This window comes from Pecten maximus, chromosome 9 (genome assembly GCF_902652985.1).
Source record: "Pecten maximus chromosome 9, xPecMax1.1, whole genome shotgun sequence".
Lineage (NCBI taxonomy): Eukaryota > Metazoa > Mollusca > Bivalvia > Pectinida > Pectinidae > Pecten > Pecten maximus.
This window is the reverse complement of record NC_047023.1, coordinates 20,483,525-20,507,585: the sequence shown is the minus strand read 5'-3', so window position 1 is coordinate 20,507,585 and position 24,061 is coordinate 20,483,525. Positions and strand designations below refer to the sequence as shown.

Genomic DNA, 24,061 nt, shown 5'->3' with positions numbered 1-24,061 from the left:
TGCGATAGCAATAGAGCACTTCTTACATACATTTGTACGCTTTGTATATTATAAAAATTGTGCAAAAAAATCGCAAAATTACGTAGATGATGTTCACTTATTTTTAATGAAAGTTTTTCTTTTACTCCAAAACGTATTTTTCGAGTATATATTTGCAAAATAGTGTGAAATACTATTGTTGTATAAAATCACAATTTACCATTCCAAAACAGCCATCCGTTAGATCTTATATTGACTCATTTTTCCACCAGAAGTGAAAAGAAAGTATACCTCATAATTATGACGGAACTTGTTTCAATTTGACTAGAAGCTATTTTTCAGTCTATTGGGGAAGCATTAAATATCAATTTCTCAATCTGAAAATTTTGTTCATCATTACCCCGAAATACATCATACATCAAACTATGAAATTGACGCTATAACTATGATTGATTGAGATGTCTGTACAACGATGTAATTCCAAATTTGGTTGAAATAACCTGATATTTTGAGAAACTGTAAACATGTATAACATATGTACCTATATACTTATATACTGTACTTGGGAAAATACGGTCTAAGATTTTTTTTTTTCCCGAATCAGAAAATGACATAAAAAATGTCTTCAAATGTCAGGCATGGACTTCTTTCGAAAAATTTCTAAAATTACAAACTAGACATAGAAAGAACACTGTTCTGATGTACAACAGATCTAGAGTTTCTTGATGGTTCTGTTGGCTCGACAGTGGACGTGGTTGCAGGTCACGCTAATCCTTCTGGTTTCACATTGTTACTGTTACGGTATACCACACACCTGTATACCATGTGATTAAATTTACTTGAACGCCTTTCTGGGTCCTTGCGACTTCTCCTTATTTATTTATGCCATTTTAAACTGAAACTTGGTATGAGACAGTGAGATAGCTACTTATTTTTCTGTTTTTCTTCCTAAGATTACTAGATATATTCTGTAACGTGTGTGAACACACCACTGAATACAAACAGATGCCAATGGTAAGTCAAAGTTACCAGTCTCTTATAAATCTGGTCGAATGCAAAAGGTATGTCCCTTGAGTGTCCTCTTTTGCTCGTCTCAAGTAGGTCTGTCTATCTTAAATGAGCAAACAAACTCTCCCGTTTGTGTCCTTTATATCAAACGGCTCATTTATACATCCATAAAAACAGTATAAAGGTTTCCAACTCTTTTTTTTCTATGGTGACATCACAAGGCATGTGTTTATAACAGAATTTGTGTAACAGGTGATATGACACAAAAATGAACTATGTGATTAACCCTTCTGTCTGGCCCTGATAACCTTGAAAGTTATATCAATCTGTGTTTGTCGTTAGTATAATACTCTGAAGATTTCTGGTGGGAAAGCTGTGTTGGTGGATTTTTCAGCTGTTAAGGTTATATTACATACATCCAATGTCCAAATTTCTACAAATAGTGGCACTAGTTCAGAAGTTTTAACTTCAAAATTATCCAAAATCTAAAATAATTAAATTGATTCAAATATTATTTCGGTGATCGTCTTTCTACTTTTTGTTTGGATTGTTTTATCAATATCTAAAACTAAATCCCTGTTAAGTGTGCTCTCGATGTGTGTGTGCAATTCCTATTAGATTTGATTCTATTTCAATAAAATGTCTACATCTATTCCAGTTTAATTTTAAAAATTACTTAAAAGAGAATTAAAGATTAAAAATTTTACCTTTTGTTGGACATCCCATGCCATGGGAAAGATATTTCAGTGGGATAGCCATGAGTTTTACAATTATTGTACAGCAAGTTAGTGATATTGCTGAAGTGAATGCTTAGCAATTAAAAGCCCCTAAATTGAAGCTTGAAATTTCTATTCATTTATTGATTTCCATTATCCAAAAAGTCTAGCTTCGAACAAATGTACCTTATAAAGCAAATCACAAGACATCTTTTCTAAGGCATACAACACTTGAAAATGACTTCAATATGCTTAATAGTGCCAGTTAATTGTGGCAATAAAATTAAGATGTTACTGCAATAACCTTCTTAAATTCCATAAAGTCAATTTTCATCAAATATGTCTATTCAACTCACTTTAATGTTTAAACAGGAAAAACTCAAAACACTGAAACCTTTAAATTATAATCATATATTGTTTAACACAGTTTCATACTTTCACAAACAAGTGTTCTGAATCTGTTAGATTGTAAAGTTCTATCCTGTACAGTGACAGCTTCTGTACATCAAATGTCACACTTCCAACAAAAATTCCTAGTTTTCTTTGCATCACCATTGGAATTTCCTACAACATAAAACAGATGCTCCATGATAATTTGTATAGACAAAACATGTGAAGTGTTTCTGAGACCCAGAAAGATTTAAGAGTTTACAATATTTGCTTTCAAAATAATATTGATATAATTTATTCAAGTGGAGGGCATACATTGTATTCATATTAACTAGACTAGTGACAAGTCAGCAAGGGCCCCCAATGTGTCTGTCTATAAAGCTGAACTTAAAGTCTGAGTGTTACCTTGATACTGACATATTACCAAATTATATTCTACAAATTACAACATATATACATTATTTTAATAATATGAAAATATGGCAAAGGAAATTTTTTGAAGGGGTTGATATACATTAAGCTTGCAGACACTTTTTTATTTCAGAAGTTGTAAAGTATGAACTATAACCCTTTAACTTTAAATGCCCATCCAAATTTTTAAACGAGCTTGACCCCGAGAAATTTTTCCAACCCCTATGTACATCTGTATATCAGTGAATCATCAATATTCCTCATATAAAATTTCAGAAAATTACGCCTTTCTTAAAGGCTTTATATGATGTATTTTGACAGTATATTCATATCCCTAGCTCTATTTTTAGTAGAGGCGACCTTCACACAGGGAACTATTTAAACCCCAATAGCACATCTAGCTGCATTTCACAGAAAGACTGGACATCGTTATTACTATAGCAGGGCCCTTAACAGAAACAAAATTGTCCATACATTATGTGTATGGATACTGACTAATCATCAGTTTGATGATGAAGGTAATATGTACATCTACATCTTAGATACATACATCCTATAACACTTACCTAGCCCACATGTAATCTTACAACACATACCTAGCCCACATGTAATCCTACAACACTTACCTAGCCCACATGTAATCCTACAACACTTACCTAGCCCACATGTAATCTTACAACACTTACCTAGCCCACATGTAATCCTACAACACTTACCTAGCCCACATGTAATCTTACAACACTTACCTAGCCCACATGTAATCTTACAACTCTTACCTAGCCCACATGTAATCTTACAACTCTTACCTAGCCCACATGTAATCTTACAACACATACCTAGCCCACATGTAATCTTACAACACTTACCTAGCCCACATGTAATCTTACAACACTTACCTAGCCCACATGTAATCTTACAACCCTTACCTAGCCCACATGTAATCTTACAACTCTTACCTAGCCCACATGTAATCTTACAACACATACCTAGCCCACATGTAATCTTACAACACATACCTAGCCCACATGTAATCTTACAACACTTACCTAGCCCACATGCAATCTTACAACTCTTACCTAGCCCACATGTAATCTTACAACTCTTACCTAGCCCACATGTAATCTTACAACACTTACCTAGCCCACATGTAATCTTACAACACTTACCTAACCCACATGTAATCTTACAACACTTACCTAGCCCACATGTAATCTTACAACACTTACCTAACCCACATGTAATCATATAATACTTACCTAGCCCACATGTAATCTTACAACACTTACCTAGCCCACATGTAATCTTACAACACTTACCTAACCCACATGTAATCTTACAACACTTACCTAGCCCACATGTAATCTTACAACACTTACCTAGCCCACATGTAATCTTACAACACTTACCTAGCCCACATTTAATCTTACAACACTTACCTAACCCACATGTAATCTTACAACACTTACCTAGCCCACATGTAATCTTACAACACTTACCTAGCCCACATGTAATCTTACATCACTTACCTAGCCCACAAGTAATCTTACAACACTTACCTAGCCCACATGTAATCCTACAACACTTACCTAGCCCACATGTAATCTGGATTCTCAGAGACCAGCTCGGGCTCAGTGTATCCCATCTCCTGCAAGGAACTGATGTTCAATTTTGTAAGAGTTGGCTGAATCTCCTGGGAAATGTAGTCCCACAGTGTAGGCTCAATTTTTGTCTTGTACTGAAATCCAAAAATAAAGGAAATATGCATAACTGTGTCTTGTCTATTCTACTCTGTTTGTATATATACAGTGTATATAGTAATTATAAATAAACTCAAATTCACTAAAACTTTACAAATCACTATCATTATTTATATGGCAGGTTGAGATGTTCATACTATAAAAATGCTCACTGGTACATTTCAGTTTCTTCCATCTTTAGAGAGCAGGTTTTTCAACAAAGAACCTAACATTTATTTGTTGAAATTGCAATATTATAGCAATATGATAAGAATTTTCAAAATCAAAGATTATTGTCTACAAACGTGCTATCAGTCCCTAAAATTAATTAAACAGGGGACGCAAAGGACCAATGAGAACCTAAACCTACATCTGGTGGTGGGCTAAAAAGATATTAATTAAAGAAAATTCATACAGCTAAAATTATCCAAGGTATATCAATAATTTACGCAATTTATATTCAGTGAGATTCATAAACTAACAATAACAATGGGAAATCTCTTATTGTACAAAATATAAATCATGACATTATTGAATAGTACATACCCTGACTGATTCCATAAACCTAATAGCTAAACTGTGGTCATTAACTCGGCGACATGCTTCCAGTCCAGAAATAACAGTTGATGGCAATGGTACTCTGTCCTTGGTCTATAAACATATATAATAATTTGTAATCAATAGTACGTCAAGCACTCTATGGCATCAAATACAACTGGCATGATATATGTTAACCTTTGACATCCAGCAACTTCACTTTTCCGATGTCAAATAAGCTTGATAACACAAAAGTGAAAATCAATTCTGGGGAATCAAAAATCATTCTGCAGCTATTAGGTATCCATTCAGTTTTATTTTTACTGATTTGTCTAAGAAACCCAAGAGCAAAGCAAACAGATGCATTATATACGCGTCTGACAATATTCAAAACTTAAAACTGAAAAAAAGGCCCAAAAAGGATGGTAAAGTCCCAAAGCGCAGAGAATTAATTAAGAAGCTTTTGATCAAATAGTAATATTGACACAATCAAGGATCAACAGTACTATTTGATAAATGGTCTTTCCTTTGTCAATTTCATTTTGAAGAAAATTTTAAACTTAATATTGTACTGTTACTGTAAATCACTTTTATTTCGTGTGGGATTTATTTTCGCGTTAATTCGCGAGGAGAGTCAAACACGAATTCAAATCCCTCGCGAATATTTGTATAAGAATGACAAAAATACTAAGTGGCGTCCATTTTGAATCTACCCTAATCTTAAGTTGGTGAGCAAACATCGCCGTTAAAGTAATGATAGATTGATAGATTGTATACTTATATCAGAGTGTGTTTTTATATCACAAAACACCAAAATTTCACACACACAAAAACCCCACCGAACACTGATAGTGTGGTTGAACTAGGACTGAATTAACTTCTAGACAACGTTTTACATGTAGTTAATTTAAGTACAATAGGTACGGTCCTGAGGATCCCAGATGGTCACCCGGAATACGTCATACTTTATTACCCACACTGTTGTAAGTTATGTAAGGTTTCATGTATATATAGCACTTCACATCGCTTGATTCTCGAAAAGATATTTAACATAACAAAGTTGAAATCAAACAAATTATTTATTTAATTCCAACATTCAGAGCAAATAATCGCCTGGAGTATAAATCATTCGCAATAGACTGTCCCGAGGACTGTTTATCGGTACCACTGTATACACACGTACGTCAATTACAATGTACGTTAACTCACAACCTATTGTAGTCCCGTCATCTTCCAGGCATTTTTAATGAGCCGTGGGTTTTGTTCAATGCCTGACACCGCCTTTGTAAGCCATTTAGCATGTATACAGGTACGGTAAATACAATTCAGTATGTCCAGACACCGATATCACATGATTGAATCACATGACTTTTCTTGTACCGTCACATGACTCTCATAAACAAAATGGCTACTAACATGGAAATATCGCCGACCTGTTAACATCATTCGCAAATTTAAAGTCATTTTGAGATCAGAATTCGCGAAAATATGTATTCGCGAATAAGTCAAATTAGGTGAGTTCGTGAAATTAAGTACTCGCGAAATATAAGTGATTTACAGTATTCTATAAATCAACCTCCATTTTGTATTTTTTTCATTCCCTGTTCTTATGTATGCATAACATTAATTTATCGACCCTCGGCTGCAATAAGGCCTAAAATCATATACCATTGGGTGGGCATTCCATGCATATATATAACTTGAATTCAAGTTCAACTGATCAACTACCCTCGGCTGCCATACTGCCTAAACTTTTAAGCTATTACATACATCTGTAATTTGAATTAAAATCAATTTCAACTGATCAACTTCCCTCGGCTGCTATACTGCCTAAAATTATATACTATGACATACATGTGTAATTTGAATGATCAACTACCCTATATATATATAGCTATGTAAACAATACAATATTAATTAATAACAGTGACAAGTATCCCCGTCGGACCCATAGAAATACTGGTACTTGTGAACATGAATATCCTGTACATGATTGCTACCAATATTATGTTTAAGAATTCTGTAATTGGACCCATGTTTTACAATATATATAAGTAATTGAATTTTCCATTTCAACTCTGGGTAAATATTGCCCATATATTCTGTGATTTATACCTTAACACATGTATACCTATAGGCTATAGCTAGTAATCTCGTAAAATTGTATCTGTCAATTTATATCCAAGTGGAATCTCATTGTGAACGAAAAACAGTAAATACTCATTTTCACAAACAGGCATGCCAGAAATTTCCTTAACAATCAAATAGAGATACTCACATGCATGTCATTGACGACATCTTCTACCTCCCAGATGTCGGAAGCAATAGTAAATCGCTTGACATAACGCAATTCTTCAGCGTCATCAGGATCTATATTCTCGGCCGCAGACTGGGAAGCTGCTGCCCTCTTTTCAGCTTCAGCTTTCCTATCAGTTTCACTGACAATATTGGTGCAATAACAAGCTACAAAATAATAAAAGAAATTCAAGTGTTAATTAGCTATTTTACTTAGGCCTGAAAAAAAATCCCTACTGACCTAAACCTATGTGCCTACCATAAGATTGTTTGACCATACAAAACATTTAAATTCAACAGAATATTTATAACCAGTTTAAACAAGAGGACCAATGTGCCTGTATTACTCACCTGGCTCTGCATCAACATCATGAAGTTGATCTCTTGGTTAAAAAATAACTTATTGAGAAGAAATTGTTTGAAGATTTTAGCCTATTTTACCCTGGTCCCATGTGACCTTGAATGTGGGTCAAGGTCATTAATTTGAACAAACTTTATAGCGCTTCATCCCAGCATGTTAAAGGTCCATGACAATATTATTAAGGGACCACTTCAACGTATAGATTGCATTTGGTAGGTGGACATATTTATCGTAAGTTATGTACAAGCCTGATTCCATGGAACTGCATACAAATGATGCTGTTCTTATTGTGGAATTTGAAAGAGTGAAGGAATAAAGGACAACAAATGTATACCTAGCATCTTGCGAGGATTCAACTTTTGCTAAATCTATTCTTGCATTTACAAACAAAAAATGGTGAAAGGAAAGAATGAAATACGGGAAATGGAGCTATAAGCAATAGACAGGATAAAACATTTCAGTTAATGGGAGAATTTGTATCCCGCCAGGAGGTAAAGCATGTACAAAGAATCAAGCAATGTTTGAGTTATATATATGTAACCCTGGTAAATACTAGCCGCAATATACCACTCGGCTAGAGAGATCTTCTCTTTAGCTCGACCGGTTGAGCGTAGTAAGCCAGAGGTCCCGGGTTTGATCCCTAGCGGAGGCAGTGATTTAAATTTAATTAATCCTGCGGTATATTGCGGCTAGTATTTACCAGGGTTACATATACAAGAAACGTTAGCGTGTATGGAGACTTGCGATCATGTCAGATGAGTGTAGCTAGATATTGATATTGATATTGCATATATTATCATATGAAAATATAAAGTGATATTTAAGTTGTTTTCCTCATCCATAGTTTTTTCATTTACATATTTATTCAAAGTTAAAAGAGAGAGATACTCAAGGACTGTGTAAATACATTGTTAAGTGCCAATAGTTGCAGTTGAAACGGGGACTATATCTAACTTGGTATGATTGTTTCAAATTTGCATGTAGTGAGAGATCAAATTATATGATATTTTTATTTCCTGCTTGAGGTTTAGATAATCACCTCCAACCCATGGCCATCGCAAAAAAACGCACCGCACAGCCCGTAAAACGTCAGTGGAACCAAAGCCTTGCAAAGGTTCCGTGACGTTAAAAAATGTTAAACAAGTGTTGAATTTCGAAATATGGTGTTCCCGTACTTGTCAACAATAACTGATACACTGGTGTTAAATATTTTACTTTCAGGGTCATAGGAACGTGTCAAGCCCCTGTGCGTTAGATACCCGATAGTGGGGTCACGTACCACTTTAGTTTAGTAATAGCATTTTGATCTTGAGCTGTCAAACTTCAAAACATAGCTATGTATTCAAAGTTTAGTCTACGACATGTGACATGACAGATATTCATCCATTTATTACTAACAGCATGGATCCAAAGTCAAGTGATGGAAAACTGACTACAATGACACGGTAGTTCGATTGGTGGCGACAATGCGGGGGGGGGGGGGGGCGCCTGCCGCTGTGGAAAATCAAAAAACACATTATATTTTAAAAAAATATATATCACCAGCAGGGTTTATTTTCTTGGGTTGTATCGTCTGTCGGAGTGCAGGGACCACAGCTCTGGTCAACGCTTGAGAAAACTGTCGTAACATCTTGTGATATTCCCTGACCGGTGCGACCTTGCAGGTTTTGCTGTTTACCCACAATTCCCCACTAATCAAGGTCAACCAAATGTATTTTACGGTGAGGTAAAGCTTTAAAGCGCCTCTTTGATAAAGATGGGTAACTGTAGGGAAACAATAGTGATGGTCGACCCGTGCCCGTGCCTGACCAAAACGAAAGAGGATGTATTTATGAATTTATTTGTGAGTGTGTGTTTTTCAAAAAAGTAAATATTGTTTTCGCAGGAAGGAAGGTTTTGCATAAAGGCAGGATTTAAACCCCAACTAGGCTCTAATATAAATATTATGATTCATTTTATAAAATATAAAAAAAATATTTAATTTTTTATTTGGCTTTGAGGCCCAGTCCCTAAAAAATGTGTTTCTTAGGTTTAGCTATTTTCCTGAGTAAATAACTTATGAAATTTGCACTTCATATATACGAGAATAGTATGAACTTCAAAAAAGCAATTTTTTTAAATGCAACTTGTAGTTGTGGATCAGTAGTACAAACCTTTAGGTTATTTTACGTTGATTTTTTTTTTCATTTATAGTTTGAGGAGATACAAAAATATTACATTTCGATCAGAATATGGAGGAAACAAAATGGATCCCAGATCAGTATAAGATTTTATAGTAGTATTTTTGCCCTTATTATTGTTGCGTAGATTAGAAAAGTCTGGTTAACATTACACTATGACTCCTGATTGGCTTTTTGTTTCATTATTGTTACAAACTGATGAATATATGATCATCAAAGGAGCCGATATTTTAGGTTATGTTAATGCTTGGTGTAATTACAAACACAGTTGACCCGTTCCTCTGTCAATAAGTGATATATGGATCAATTGGACCTTAAGGAGTTTTTTTTTTTTTTTTTTGTTAAGAATATTGAGATAAATAATAAAAAAAAAAAATAGATAAAAAAAAAAAAAAAAAAAGCTTTAGCAGTGATGGAAACACTCGAAAAGAAAGTGATATGTTTACTTGTAACCATACGGCCAATATGTTCGGTTTTTGATAGTACAACCCCGGATCAATGTTTGTCTCTCCTGACAAATTAATCATATCTAGTTTTATATCCCGATTGAGTAAAGATATAAACGTGGGATATGAATTTGCGATATGTATGCTTTGGAGACATTTAAAAAAATTCAAGTTAACACAGTTTATAGAGTAAATAGCGAGTGTTCAGACTGAGTAAATGTAGATCCCATGAAACTTTAGTTGTTATTATCAATGCTAGTTTAATTTTGAATAGGAACACATATATGTATTATCTTATGGACAGGTAGGTAGGAGTCGCATGGACTTTCTGTTCTAATTCCGGTTATAAAATTGTACCTTCTGGATATCAGAATTATATAAATGTATTTGCTGAAGCCACGACACAAAATCCACTGGTAAATATAAAGATAGATGGTAGGCCATGGAGAATAGGCCCCGGGTAAGTAAATTGTCGCGAACTTATTTTTTTTTCCATATCCGAAATGAATGAGTGAATGACAGGGCAGAGACTTGTATATCACAAGTCTCTGGACAGGGTTAGACCATAGGGGTTTGTTATATAGTAAAACGTGGGTCCAATTACAGAATTCTTAAACATGATATTGGTAGCAACCATGAACAGGATATTCATGTTCACATGTACCAGTATTTCTATGGGTCGGGGATACTTGTCACTGTTATTAATTAATATTGTATTATTTTGTTTACATACCTATATATATATATAATTTTAAAACAAAAAAACTTAACAACGTTCTCTTAGCGCTTTCTCCCCATCTTGGGAGTTCTTCAGAGAGGTTTGTTATATATATGTTGTGAGCCTCATATTGAAGAATTTGAATTTTGGCGGACATATTGTATTATTTTTCAACATAATCCCCTTCAGTATCTACACTTTTTCCAGCGGTGTTTAAGGGCCCCAATGCCACTTTTATAGAACTCCTTTTCTTGGCTATTCAGAATTAAAGTCATCCACTGCATGTATGACGTCATCATCGGATAGAAAGTGGGTGCCTGATCATGAACTACCTGTTTTCAGTTTTATAATAGATGAAAGTCGGATGGAGCGAGATCAGATGAATAAGGCGGATGCTCAATCACTTTAAAGCCACAATCGTGAACGGCAGACATGGCAATGACAGACTTGTGAACAGGAGCATTGTCCCGATGGAATAATTAACACACCTTTAGCGAACTCAGAGACCTATATTAATATAGAGGTCTCTGGTGAGCTTTCCGCGGTGCTTAGTTTAATATTTTCCCGTAACTGCCTCAGTTTCATCCATATAGTGACAAATCTCTGAAGAAAGTTGACAGGATCTTTCCCAAAAAGGTTAAGATTAGCACGCAATAATGTGCGCCTGGCGTGCTTCTGATCAACTGTCGGAAGTCTTGGTACCCATCGGGCTGAAAGCTTCCTCATTGCAAAATATTTCCGGTTAGAGTGGAATGTAGTGAAATGCCAACTCTACTGGCTATATATCTTTCTGTGACTCTTCTGTCAGTCATAACAATATCATGAACTTTATTGACCATTTCTGGGGTTGCAACATTAACAGGCCTTCCAGGACGGGGGTCGTCCTCAAGGCTCTGTCGGCCGCGCTTAAATTCCGCCACCCACCTTTTCACTGTAGCATATGAAGGGGCATCTTTCCCTAGTGTTGCTACCATTTCATTATGGATATCCTTAGGTGTTAAACCTTTTTTATGCAAACATTGGATCACTGCTCTTTCACCAAATTGGTCCATTTTGCAAAAGTCGCTTAATTATCTTGTTTAATTTACAATGCAACCTCGTCGATCTATACAAACCAACCAACCAAATGAGACAAGTCCTTGGGTACACGGCCCTATATAGTCAGAGAATAGTACAGGACTTAAAAAGAACATCCTTGAGTACCTTCTTCAATACGAGGCTCACGACATATCAGTCATTCCTCATAATATCATTTGTGACGAACCCGAGCCCGAGTTTTCTCTGGCCCTGTCACCATGTCTGGTGTAACATGGCGACAGGGCCAGAGGAAACTCGGGGCTAGTTGTTTTTGGCTGGATGACTATGTATGCCGTAGATATTGAGCGCGAGTCATAAGATTGTGTTTCTTTGTGATTTTTATTGTGTTATATATATAATCATTAACCCAATGTATCATATGCACTACGCTGTATGTGTTGTTGAACCGAAGATTTAAAATTTGAATTTGATGTTTAGCTGTACCACATGCTAGGGTATATATACTAGATATATCTAGTCTTATATTAAAAATCAGCCAGAAATACCTATATGCTATTTTTTAATATAAGACTAGACATGCCCCTGTGGTTGTACTGTGCTGAATACGAAGTCATGACCTTATATAGTAAGGTCACTATCGATCTTTGACTAATGGGCATGCTAAATACCTATGGTTACAGCACAGCCTCCTTAGTTTTCACAATTGCTGAAGCTGACCTTATTTTCCGCACTTTCCTTCCGGACAGCCAAACATTTGGTCTTAGTTATCACAGATTATTAGTTGTAAGTTGCAGTTTTGTTCAATATACAGCAGTAGGAGATTCAGTAATTTGTTTCATTTAGATAAACAAGACAAACTGCAATAATAAAACAAAGGTATCATTTGCTTTAATAAACTTGACTAACATTTCAGGCACATGACAAAATGATGTACATTGTAACTACACCAGCAGTAATATCAAGGCAGAACAATACGAGATTCACAATAGATCGTACAGTGGTTATAAACGCTTGAGTATAAAGATCAAAATAACACTTCAGGATTGCTTTTCCGTTACTGGTAAAGAAGCGTAACCATACACTTTTAATATTTAGGAACAAATGGTTTAATTGATCATGGTCATTCATTTGAATATATTTGATAAGCCTGTTAATCTCAGTATATGTTTGAGGGAATATCACAACATGGGGATTTTAAATATTAAAAAGAAGAACATTTGTACATGTGTTATTTAATAAGTAAGGATTGAACACCTTTGAACCCTGTGACCTTGAAAGAAGGTCAAGGTCATTCATTCCACCATGTTACTGGCCTAACATCATGACCATAATGATAGGATTAAAGATTTAAAAACATATGACGGATGAGACTCTAAATGAAGGCCAAGGTCATTAATTTCAACAAACTTGATAGCTCTTCAAGCAGATGAACTAAATGTAATGCTGTCCAATTACGTAGAATACGGTATATTCTTATTAGAAATATACAATTTTTGGTCTCACAATCCATTAGTGAGGTATAAATAAAGGAATAAGCGGCATGAACATTCTCCAATCTTATCATCTCTTCAATTACTGTGTGTAAATCTTCAACATCAAATATGATAAAAATATCAAATAACAAAGTTATAATTACAATAAATTGAAGTTCTTGTTAATTTCACAACAAAAAAGGATTGCACAAAACATTGCAATGACAGTTGAAATATCAGAAACTTTGATAAAAGAAAATCGTAAAAAATCATATAAATATCAACAAATGATGTCATAGGTTGTCAACAAAACAGTACAGAAATTGTGGACATTTGATATCTTATCCTGAAACTACTGGAAGTAATCGACATATCATCATTTACACATGTACACAGATATATATTGATATTTCAAACATCTACACATGTAAATGCAGAATGTTCATCAAATCAGCCTATAAAAGAGTATATTACAACTACATACACTAAGATACCGGCAATTAACCAATACAATAACATGTTACAAATGTATGTGCATCAAATTAACCAATGGAACAGTATGTTACAACTACACAAATTCAAGTATCCAATGAAACACTTTTGTTATATCTACAGTAATTGAAGTACATTATGTATCTAATGAAACATTCTGTAACATTATTAAGCAGCCAATGAAGCATTCTGTAACATTATCAAGTAGCCAATAAAACACTTTGTTACATCTATACAGTAATCAAAGTATGCAATGAAACATTTTGTTACAACTGATCTGTATGTTTATCTACATCTAAGTATTAAAACAATGGGAATTATGTTAACATGTATGAGTACACATGCAACAAGTAAACCAAATTCAAAACATTATTGTCAGAGAACATTGAAAAACACATTTTAACTTAACAATGAATTGTCTATGTATATAATGTAATATGTACTAGCTTGTGTTATCATTGACCTCATTGACATCACTCAGATGACAAAACTCTCAACAAAGACCACCCCCGTTATAAGACCACCTGATGCCTGTCCCATAGGTGGTCTCATAAGAGGGGGACCACTGTATATATAAAGCACATAAAGTGAAAGCATTTTACAGCAAAGAAGAATGGTCAATGTAAAAAAAACAACATGGAATACAAATATAGAGTATTATAGAGTAATACTGGGGAATAGAAAACCTAGTTCCAACAATACTGGATCATGACAACATTTGCTATGTAATATAATTGCTATGCTATTTACATTTTAACTTATTTAAACAGAAATAAGGAAATATCCCAATATTAATGTATTTAAATACAATATTAATATATTTAAACTTCACAATTAACAACCTTCAAAATTTCCAGTAACTTTAGATTAATCACAGATTCAAATACCTCCTGATACATGTACATGTACATTAAAAATTAATTGACCATTAAAAACAAAAAAGTTTGAAATAATCTGATTTTGACCGTTTCTTTTCAATATTGGTAACACATAAAAGGCACAATAACCGACATTATCATGTATAGCTTCTTATTCCATAATTTACACTAATGAAAATTAATTTCCACCAAATACTGTTTTATTTTGTCATAATGACAGAGACACTTTCAAAAGAAATTAAAATCAATCTAATTGTTACAACTTTTTATATACAAATGTAATTTGTTTTGATATTAGAAATGTAGAAAAAAAAAGCCATGTGCATCTATAACTACAATACAACTGTAACAGTATGATATATACAATGCCCATGATCTGAATAAACAACACAAGACAACTCAATCAAAGACTTCTCTCAGCATGTGTACAAATTTCCGTAACTAAACAAGTATTGCATTGTATATACATTGTACAACCCATTGATACAAAAATAGGAACACTATTCTAAAATGTTAACAAAAGAATAATCTGCATTTAAGTACAAAAGTTTCTACGTAAGTAGCTGTGGTTTTTTACCCTGAATTAACAATCTCATGATACAGATGTATATATGCATCCAATCATACTGCTGCAGAAACTTATAAAAATTGTGTTGGATTTTAATAATAAGCTTGCTCTTGAATTGCTGCATGGCTCATCTACATTTTAGGTCATTATGGGCCAAACATTTGAAAAGACACTCACAAAAATAAATACACCAAACTTGAACTAAATGCAGGACCTTTTGGCGGTTTATACATAATGCTTGGGAAGTAAAAGCTTCCTGACTAGGGAGACTTTCTATAGTTTACAGTAGATATCACAGGGAAAAACAGAGATTACTTCATATATACCCTCCACTAATCTGGTTATGTTAAGATAGTAAAGATACAGTATTCACCGTAATTAGCGCCCTGTGTGGTTAAAAAATGGTTATAGAGAGGGCGCTTATTAAGGTAACCAAGACAAAAAGTCAGTAAGAAAAGTTTGATGCGTTGTGACAGAATATTTAAGATTTAGCGAGAGTCTAGCTTAGTCCCTACATATAAAATGTAAATAATATAGACATATTCAAACTACTGGCATTCAATGATAAATAAATTCATCCCTCTCCTATACTCTGAACTGTTAACAATGGGAACAAAACATTAGGGTTATTTTCAGAATTCTAGCATCACTTTTTAACACCCAGCCTTCTTGGTAGACAGCCTTCTTGGTAGAAATTTTGAAATCATGCACTTTATTCATGACAAGAAACTGTTTTTCTAAACATCCTTTTTTGGTCCATTATAATTATTACATTTAACTAAAGGAAGACCAAATTCCTCAGGCCCTGCCATGGTTATCGTCTACCATTAGAAAATCTGAACATTAGCTGGATGATTAACACATTAAAGTTGGAAATTAAAGAAATACCGGAGTAGTTGTAGAAGTGTACCGAGACAGATTGACTTTCCCCATGTGTTCTCCACAGACTGGGATGTACATTGTTAAAAAGTTGGTTTCCGTAGCAAGCATTCCTGGGGGTTATTGGTGATGTCAGTTTCCGTAGCAGCATATATGGGTGTATATTGATGAGATACAGTTTCCATAGTTGTAGTAAGTATACTGTGGTGTTTATTGATGAGATAAGTTTCTCAAGGTGTATAATTGGGTGGTTCTTGGTGAGCTAGGTTTAATTTCCGTAGTTGTAGTAAGCATACTGGGGTGTGTATTCCATCATCTTCCTTTCATCTCCTTCCCTCTCACTAGTGATGTCCACTTTACCAAACACACAGTTACCATAAGATGGGGGAGCTGGGAAAAATAATCATCAGATAACATAAAAATATTTTGTATTTCAATTTCACAAAATACCAACATGTCATGGGATTATTGCTATTAGATATGACCTTGGAGTAATGACAGCAGTGTAAATTGAGGATTAATGAAAATCAGACAGGAGGTATGGCCTTGGTAGCAGACAGGTGTGGCCTAGGATAACTGATGGACAGAAGGTGTGGCCTGGGATAACTGATGGACAGAAGGTGTGGCCTGGGATAACTGATGGACAGGCGGTGTGGCCTGGGATAACTGATGGTCAGGAGGTGTGGCCTGGGATAACTGATAGACAGGGGGTGTGGCCTGGGATAACTGATGGTCAGGAGGGGTGGCCTGGGAATATTGAGGAACAGAAGGCCAAGGTGCAATCTTGGAATAATGGCTGACAAGAAGTGTGGTGCAAGATTACTGATGGACTGCAAGAGTGGTTTGGGGGCGTTTACCGATAGGGGGTGTGGCCTGAGATTATTCATCAACTGCAAGAGTGGCTTGGGGGCATTGGCAAATAGGCGATTGAGCTTATAGTATTGGCAGACAGGTGGTGCTGCTTTGGAGTATTGGTAAACAGGAGGTGTGGCCTTGGAATATTGACAAATTGGAGGTGTGGCCTTAGAGTATTGACAAATTGGAGGTGTGGCCTTAGAGTATTGACAATTTGGAATAGTGGCCTTGGATTATTGACCAATTGGAGGTGTAGCCTTGGGAGTATTGACAAACTGGAGGTGTGGCCTTAGAGTATAGACAAATTGGAGGTGTGACCTTGGAGTATTGACAAATTGGAGGTGTGGCCTTGGAGCATTGACAGACAGGAGTTGTGATCTGGGAGTATTGGCAGACAGATGTGGCCTTGGAAAAATGGCAGACAGAAGGAGTTGCTTTGAAGCATTAATAGAAAGAAGGTGTGACTTTGGAGCACTGGTGAACAAGGGTGTGACTTCGGATCATTGGCAGACGGTAGGTGTGGCTATGGAGTAAAGGCAGACAGGTGGTTTGCTTTTGGAGTAGAAGCAGACGGATGGTGTGGTGTGGAACTAAAACATTAAAAGAAGTCTGACATAGGAGCGGTATCATGGGGCACTTTATCTAGACGAGTACTTACGAACAATAGGAATGGCTCCTGGCTGTACTGTGATAGGTTGTCCACCAGCCTCACTCAACATGATGCCATTGGGGTCTACAGGAAGTTCCGGCATTGGTACTGGAGGGGGTAGGTATGTTTGTAGGGGAACTGTCCCAATGATGACATTCAGTGGCACCTCCAGATCAAAGGGAGTGTTGTCAACATCAGCCTTCAACTGAAGACAATAGAAACAGACAATAGAAAGATTTGTATGATTGGACACCAATTTAATATTAATGGATTCCATCAAAATATTACTGCCAAAACGAAACCAGTGGAGTAATATTAGACTCAATGCTGACTGCAATGATAAATCATTATGTATGATATTTATGCAGAAAATGAAATTATATATATTTTCAGAAGGGCTGTCAAACAATGAAAAACCTGGGAAATCAAGTGTTTTCTTCATCAAATCTAAATGTACAAATTAATCTGGAAAGAGTTTTACCCAGGTACATACCTAGTATATGATACTTGCAGATTCAAGCTCAAATTTAAGAATTAGACTAAGTCATCTTTCCATATTATTTAGTGAAAGTGAATCAGACTCGTCACCTGATGCATACATCATCACCTAGCTAGTTCGAGTCAATAATATAATTAAAATCTAGATGGTCATTCTCACTATGTTACATGAACATCTAAGGGGTCACGTCAGGATGACCTTTTGGATCAACCAATCAAATTACTACTTGCAAAATCTTGGAAGTGAATTTTGTATGTGTAAAATAGCAGGACTAGAGTGCATAGCTTACATAATCTGTCAATCTGTTTCAAGTTATTTCGTCCAATAAAGCATATAGCTGTATACATGCTGTACCAAAATGGTTAGCTTCAGATGTATGATGTGATGAATAGACGAGATGGATGACATCAAAATATTGACAGTTTGACCTGAAAGTGAAATATTGAGATAATTAACAAAGGTCACCAGAATGTGACCCCTTATGCGATGTCGTTAGATGTTCATGTAACATAGTGAGAATGACCATCTAGATTTTTTAATTAGATTGAGTTCGAGTCAGATTGAAAGCAATGTTATATACCATATATTCCTTACTCAAATATTTCTCCAAAGACAAAAGAATTCAGGTTAACTAGCCACAGCATTATAAAGAACTTACCTCCACAATATACTCCATATGTATGATGTTACAGTTGGCCAGTGGGGATGGAGGGATGGGTGGAATGACAAGTCGGTCGCCACTCCAAACATCTGACCCGTGTGGTTCTATTGGACCGTGTTCCACCTTTGCTACATCTCGTTTTTCAAAACGGGTATTGCCATCAGCATAATATCTTAAGTTCTGAAAGTGGAAACAAACATTCAGTATACTACAGATATATACACATTTATAATATAACATACTGTTAATATGATGTAACTGTAAATCACTTGATTTTGCGACCTTTCTTCTTCAGAAATATTCGTGAATACATGATTTCACGAATGCGGATCTAGAAATGACTCAAAATTTGTGAATGATGAGCTTTAAGAGTCATAGATTCTGCAAGACTCTTATATTGGTAACTGTTAGCTTGGCTCCATCCAGGTGTTAATTTCATACAAATAATCATGAAGGATTTGAATTTGCAATTGACTCTCCTCAAATAACGCAAAAATAAATCCCATGGGAAATATACCTGATTCACAGTATCAAGGTTTTCAGCACAGTGACATTCCAAAACATAACAGCAATAAAGACCTGGAGCCAATATGAGAGACCTTATATAATTGTGATAATAAGGCTAATTAGAAACAGATGATTAATTTACACTTAATAACCAACAGGAGGGGAATAGCAAAAATAATTTTGTCCATAAAATTCTAATGAAGTGTTAAAAATTTCCAACAAATTTTACAATAAAATTGATAACTTCTTATCATCTTTAACAATACAATGTCAGTCAATATATGGTTGACAATATGATGTTGACAAAGCTGAGATTATTTTATAAATGTGGGCTGTATTTGCTACAGGACAATAACATGAAATGAAATTTGTCGGGATCGCTAGCTATCGATTACAAATTGACAATTTCCCAATACAATACATTTGACTGTATTCATCACATAGGCAGACCTCAGACTGATAGAACTTGTGCCGGTACATTGTACTTACCATTATAAGTTTGACCCTGGAAGATGAAATTGACCTGTCAGAGTTGTTGACAATCTCTGCATTAATGACAATAGCCTCCCCTGGAACGTAACCAGAACGATCTATTCTGAAGACCGCAGTGACAGGACCAGTTGCACAACACAGACAGCATATCATCTTAGAGTCCTGTAGCTGGGCCGGCATCTGAAGCATGAGAAACACCATTATATATCAGTTATATCTATGTTCAGTTGATGTGTATCCATGCAACTAAATCTGTATCATCAACACACCCAGTTCCCACATAGGAGTTCAATGCATATCGATCACAATCAATTATAGGCTTAAGAGAGTCCTACATATACCACTAGGTATATCCTCTTGAAGCCTAATGAAGCACAAGTCATACAATGTATATCAACAAAGCAGAATCTTTTAGAATCTTTCCATCAGGAGATTCATTTCTCGTAATCAAAGGTTGTACTTACCTGGTAATGCTAGTGCCCTAATGATATGAATTACAGAACAGTTCTGTAAACATGGGCCAAATGAGGCAAAAGTTAACAAATTGAACATTATTGAACATTTCGTACCTATACATACAGTTGTACAAATCCAACCAATCAAAATTACCACTCAGTTGGATGAATTGTCTTTTACAGTTTTGGTTTGGTTTAGTATTATTTAATATCCTATCAACAGCTAAGGTCATTTTAAGATGGTATTATATGTATGCGAGATGCATGTGTATGGTTAATGTTTGTGTGTTTTGGGAGGTTCAGTATGTTCAAGTTTGTCTCCTGGTGATAGCACGGAAATGATGCCAAATTTATAGTGTTACCTCACTGAAGTGCCAGAGACACCAAGGGGTACACTCCACTCGGTCACATCATACGGGCAATCAGAAAACCATTGTCCCACTCCCCAAATGCTGAGCGCTAAGCAGGAGTAGCAAAGACACAATTATGTTTCAGCCAGGGGACAGAACCCAAAGCCTTGCTAACAGGGGTGAAGGCTCAACTAAAGACCAATTGTGAAGCAATGTCAAGTGAGACATTAGGAAGAATATTGTTACTTGATAGAAGAAAAAAAGATAGCATTCAAAATTTAGTCGCCTCTTACAATCATGCAATGAGGGCATATACCGATACAATTCTTACGTCCCTACCTGCAGGGCAGCCAACAGCACCCTATGAATTATATACATGTAACAATGTATGTCATTTACCAGTAACCTGGTGATATTGTAATGCCTCATGTTAACACAGGCAATAGAACACATTATACACTTTTGATGATGTCATAATACATTATTGTAAATTTCAGCAACAATTAAAGCCAACTATAAGACACTAGGAGTACCAGTTTTAGCATTACAATGAAAGCCCTTGTCATACATCAAACAACTCACCGCACAATTAGGATTCAGGTTCAAATCCACATGACTCAGTACTGTAAATGGGTACTGTACTTTGTAGTCCTTCCCTTCACGGTCCACTTTGGCCTTGACATTGTACCTTATGTAACCATAGTAACTCTCAAATGAGGATGGCAGGTTTGGTGGCAAAATGAAATTGACAGGGTAGCTATTGGTTCCTGGCTGCAGAACATAGCCTCCACTTACTGCAATAGGAAATGGAGTAGAGATCTATAATTGGAGTAAAACATTTTCCTTACAAGCTCTGTAAATGTCAAAATTTTTCAGCTGAAGGGAACAAAATTAGATCTCTGTGACTTTGACCTCTGATCTGGTTAAAATGTTTCAGTTGCATTCAGACAATGAGAATAAAATTAAACTAAATTACATCTGTGACAGTAACCTGGTTACCTTGATGTTTAGTCATTCTTTTTTGTTTCAACTCTAAACATGCACTTCAGGATGTAATAACATAATATCTATCAGCTGAGGGAAAGGGAATTTGACCAACATTGCTTCAGAAATATCTACCAGTTAATAATTCTGAATTAAATTTTAACTCTGTAACCTTGACCTTTGAATAGGTGACCGTGTGAATTTTTGTTTTCTTTTGTTTACCATGTTTTACGAGAATATATGAAATTAGCCATTTGTAAAGTGGTTATAATTAGCATTGATAATTCTATTTGTAGTGAAGCTGCGACCTTGACCTTGGAGTTGGATTCTAAAATAGGAAATATACCATAAGCGTGTCAAAGATAGTGATATATTAGTTCTCTACATCTATGTAAACATTTTTCACCTTAATAAATCTTAAGCCCAGTAAAAGAGAGATGATAAGCAGTTGCAATTGCTCACAGGCAGACATGGTAGACAGACCGACAATATATCGTAATACAACCTGTCATAGATACACAGAGGTACATAATGACAACTAGGAACAGCTGTACATATGTTATACATCTGATGCCTGAAATAGAGTATCAACTTTATACATACTGATCCATTGCTCGTGTTCAAAATATTTTTCCTTTGCATCGTATTCCCTTTCTTCCTCTCCGCTACCTTCTTTCCATTCCACTTTGGCTTTTCCCTTATATTTGATTTTGATACCTGTAAATTAATGATGAATCAAAAGTAATGAAACTGCATGCCACTCTGGCTAGAAAAAAATATCATCATTTAATCTAATCAATAAGCATTCTTTAATTTAATTTTTCTTTTTTTTTTCAAATATGTATTGTTCTTCAAATCTTCTAATTACTGTGATACAATATGTATTCATCTGAGTAGCCATGCTCTGATCTGAAATTCATTTCTTCCAAAGTTTAAATTACTATCACAAAGCCTTTAATGTAAATTTATATTACACATAGATTGTCACTGCATGCAATGTACTGATCCCTCCTCTCCTGCTTTCCCCATTCATTGTTGAAAAATTATAAATCAAAATCACTTCAAGTTTAGAATGTGCAGTTTCTTTTACAATTCTCGAAAAAAAACTCATTTTGAAAAATAAAGAATTAGGGCTAGTGTTTTTGTTAGTATAAATACAAGTCAGATACCTTTATAGATTGTAATTCATTTCTCTTGGCATGAATTCGAATGAAGTACGTTTTCTAGGAAATCACTTAAATATAAGTTTTGATAAGGTTGTACACATCAGAGAAGGAATCTGGACTTTTAAGGTCCTTCCTTGAAAATGGTCCAAATAACTTTCAGGGGTGACACAAGTTTTAGAAGCGCAGTATTTATAGAAATATATATGTATGTTTTATATTTATCAACTACTGTCATCTACCTAAAAGCTACATGTAAAATATGTGCCGAAAAACAGTTTAAAACAGCATCCGATGTGCATCCTGAGACAGTGTCTGATGTTCAACTACAATGAGTTGTACTAGTAATACAGAACATGGTGCAGCTCACTTGTATTTTTTTCACTATCTAACCCCTCTTAATCCAGGCCAATTAATAAGACCTCCAGTGGGTGTGGTCAAATCTAATGTTCTAAGATCAGTGTTCAGTCAGCCTGAACGGCCCTAATCAAGATGTGATTCTTTACAGGCATCTGGTTATAATCAGTATTGATAGAACATTTTTTACCACCTACGTGTACTCCTGCAATATCAATGTTGATACAGTAAGATTATGGACTAAAAACGATAATTATAAATACTAATTACCAAGTGCAGACACCAGTGGATTCTTATATCAAAATTGGCGATAGGTCAAGTTTAGTACTGAATAATTAAATTCGTAAACTCATGTACATGTACCACATATAATTATATGTCTTCCAGAGACTACTGTTGCCTTACCAGTTACCACACGCCACACCTATATATCAACAATATATAAACATATCAATGACAGTATGATACTCTGTGTAAACCATGACTTGTTAACATTTACATGGTAGTTTATTCCCGGCTAGCCATGACGTATGAAATCGCCAGTTAGCCTACGGTATAAATACATTATATGTAGGGTGTAGTAAACCCAATGCAATATCACTACATGTGCATCCATAGGTGCTTAGCACGTTTATAAGTCCAAGAGTCTCTATATATTAGTCTATAAACGGTCTTGGACTTATAAACGTGCTAAGCACATCCCTGCCACACCCCTCCAAATTTTGGAATAGGTAACGTTAATATTTTTTGTAGAGTGTAAGATGCATGCACACAGAACCTCTGATTTCCTCTTCATGTTGCGCATGTACTTGCACCACAGCCTCTACCACCTGGCCAGCGTAGAACACGCCATTTGAACTATTTACAAGCTGCAGATCTAATTTCATTTTCAGTTTTGAAATGGTAACATAAGGAGAATGGTCAAATCCCGTTGAGTTCCGGAAATATAGATCCGGTTTACGATTTTTCGGAGTACCTCGGATAT

The 24,061-nt window shown here is 35.3% G+C and overlaps 2 protein-coding genes across 2 annotated transcripts; both read right to left on the bottom strand.

The window, feature by feature from the left end:
- Positions 1-2,041: 2,041 nt before the first annotated feature.
- On the bottom strand, positions 2,042-9,151 carry LOC117334211 (cytochrome c oxidase subunit 5A, mitochondrial-like). The gene is made up of 5 exons (XM_033893695.1): positions 8,976-9,151; positions 7,056-7,240; positions 4,787-4,891; positions 4,091-4,239; positions 2,042-2,267 (listed from the first exon to the last, which is right to left on the bottom strand). Exons 1-5 carry the CDS (start codon positions 9,061-9,063, stop codon positions 2,252-2,254), a joined length of 543 nt encoding a protein of 180 aa, XP_033749586.1. The 5' UTR covers positions 9,064-9,151; the 3' UTR covers positions 2,042-2,251.
- Positions 9,152-12,681: 3,530 nt separating this feature from the next.
- On the bottom strand, positions 12,682-23,998 carry LOC117334210 (arrestin domain-containing protein 3-like). The gene is made up of 7 exons (XM_033893694.1): positions 23,855-23,998; positions 22,160-22,273; positions 21,155-21,366; positions 19,765-19,947; positions 18,766-18,948; positions 17,618-17,813; positions 12,682-16,494 (listed from the first exon to the last, which is right to left on the bottom strand). The coding sequence occupies exons 1-7, from the start codon at positions 23,961-23,963 to the stop codon at positions 16,373-16,375; spliced, it is 1,119 nt and encodes a 372-aa protein (XP_033749585.1). The 5' UTR covers positions 23,964-23,998; the 3' UTR covers positions 12,682-16,372.
- Between the last annotated feature and the right edge of the window lie 63 nt (positions 23,999-24,061).

Coding starts and splice junctions, on each gene's coding strand:
- LOC117334211 (XM_033893695.1), bottom strand. CDS start 9,063: ATGTTACGACAGTTTTCTCAAGCGTTGACCAGAGCTGTGGTCCCTGCA. Junction 7,241..8,975: donor CAAGAAAATAAACCCTGCTG/GTGATATATATT, acceptor ATTATTTTGTAG/CTTGTTATTGCACCAATATT. Junction 4,240..4,786: donor GGTTTATGGAATCAGTCAGG/GTATGTACTATT, acceptor TTTGGATTTCAG/TACAAGACAAAAATTGAGCC.
- LOC117334210 (XM_033893694.1), bottom strand. CDS start 23,963: ATGAAATTAGATCTGCAGCTTGTAAATAGTTCAAATGGCGTGTTCTAC. Junction 17,814..18,765: donor ATATGGAGTATATTGTGGAG/GTAAGTTCTTTA, acceptor TATTGTCTTCAG/TTGAAGGCTGATGTTGACAA. Junction 16,495..17,617: donor AGGAGCCATTCCTATTGTTC/GTAAGTACTCGT, acceptor TATTTTTCCCAG/CTCCCCCATCTTATGGTAAC.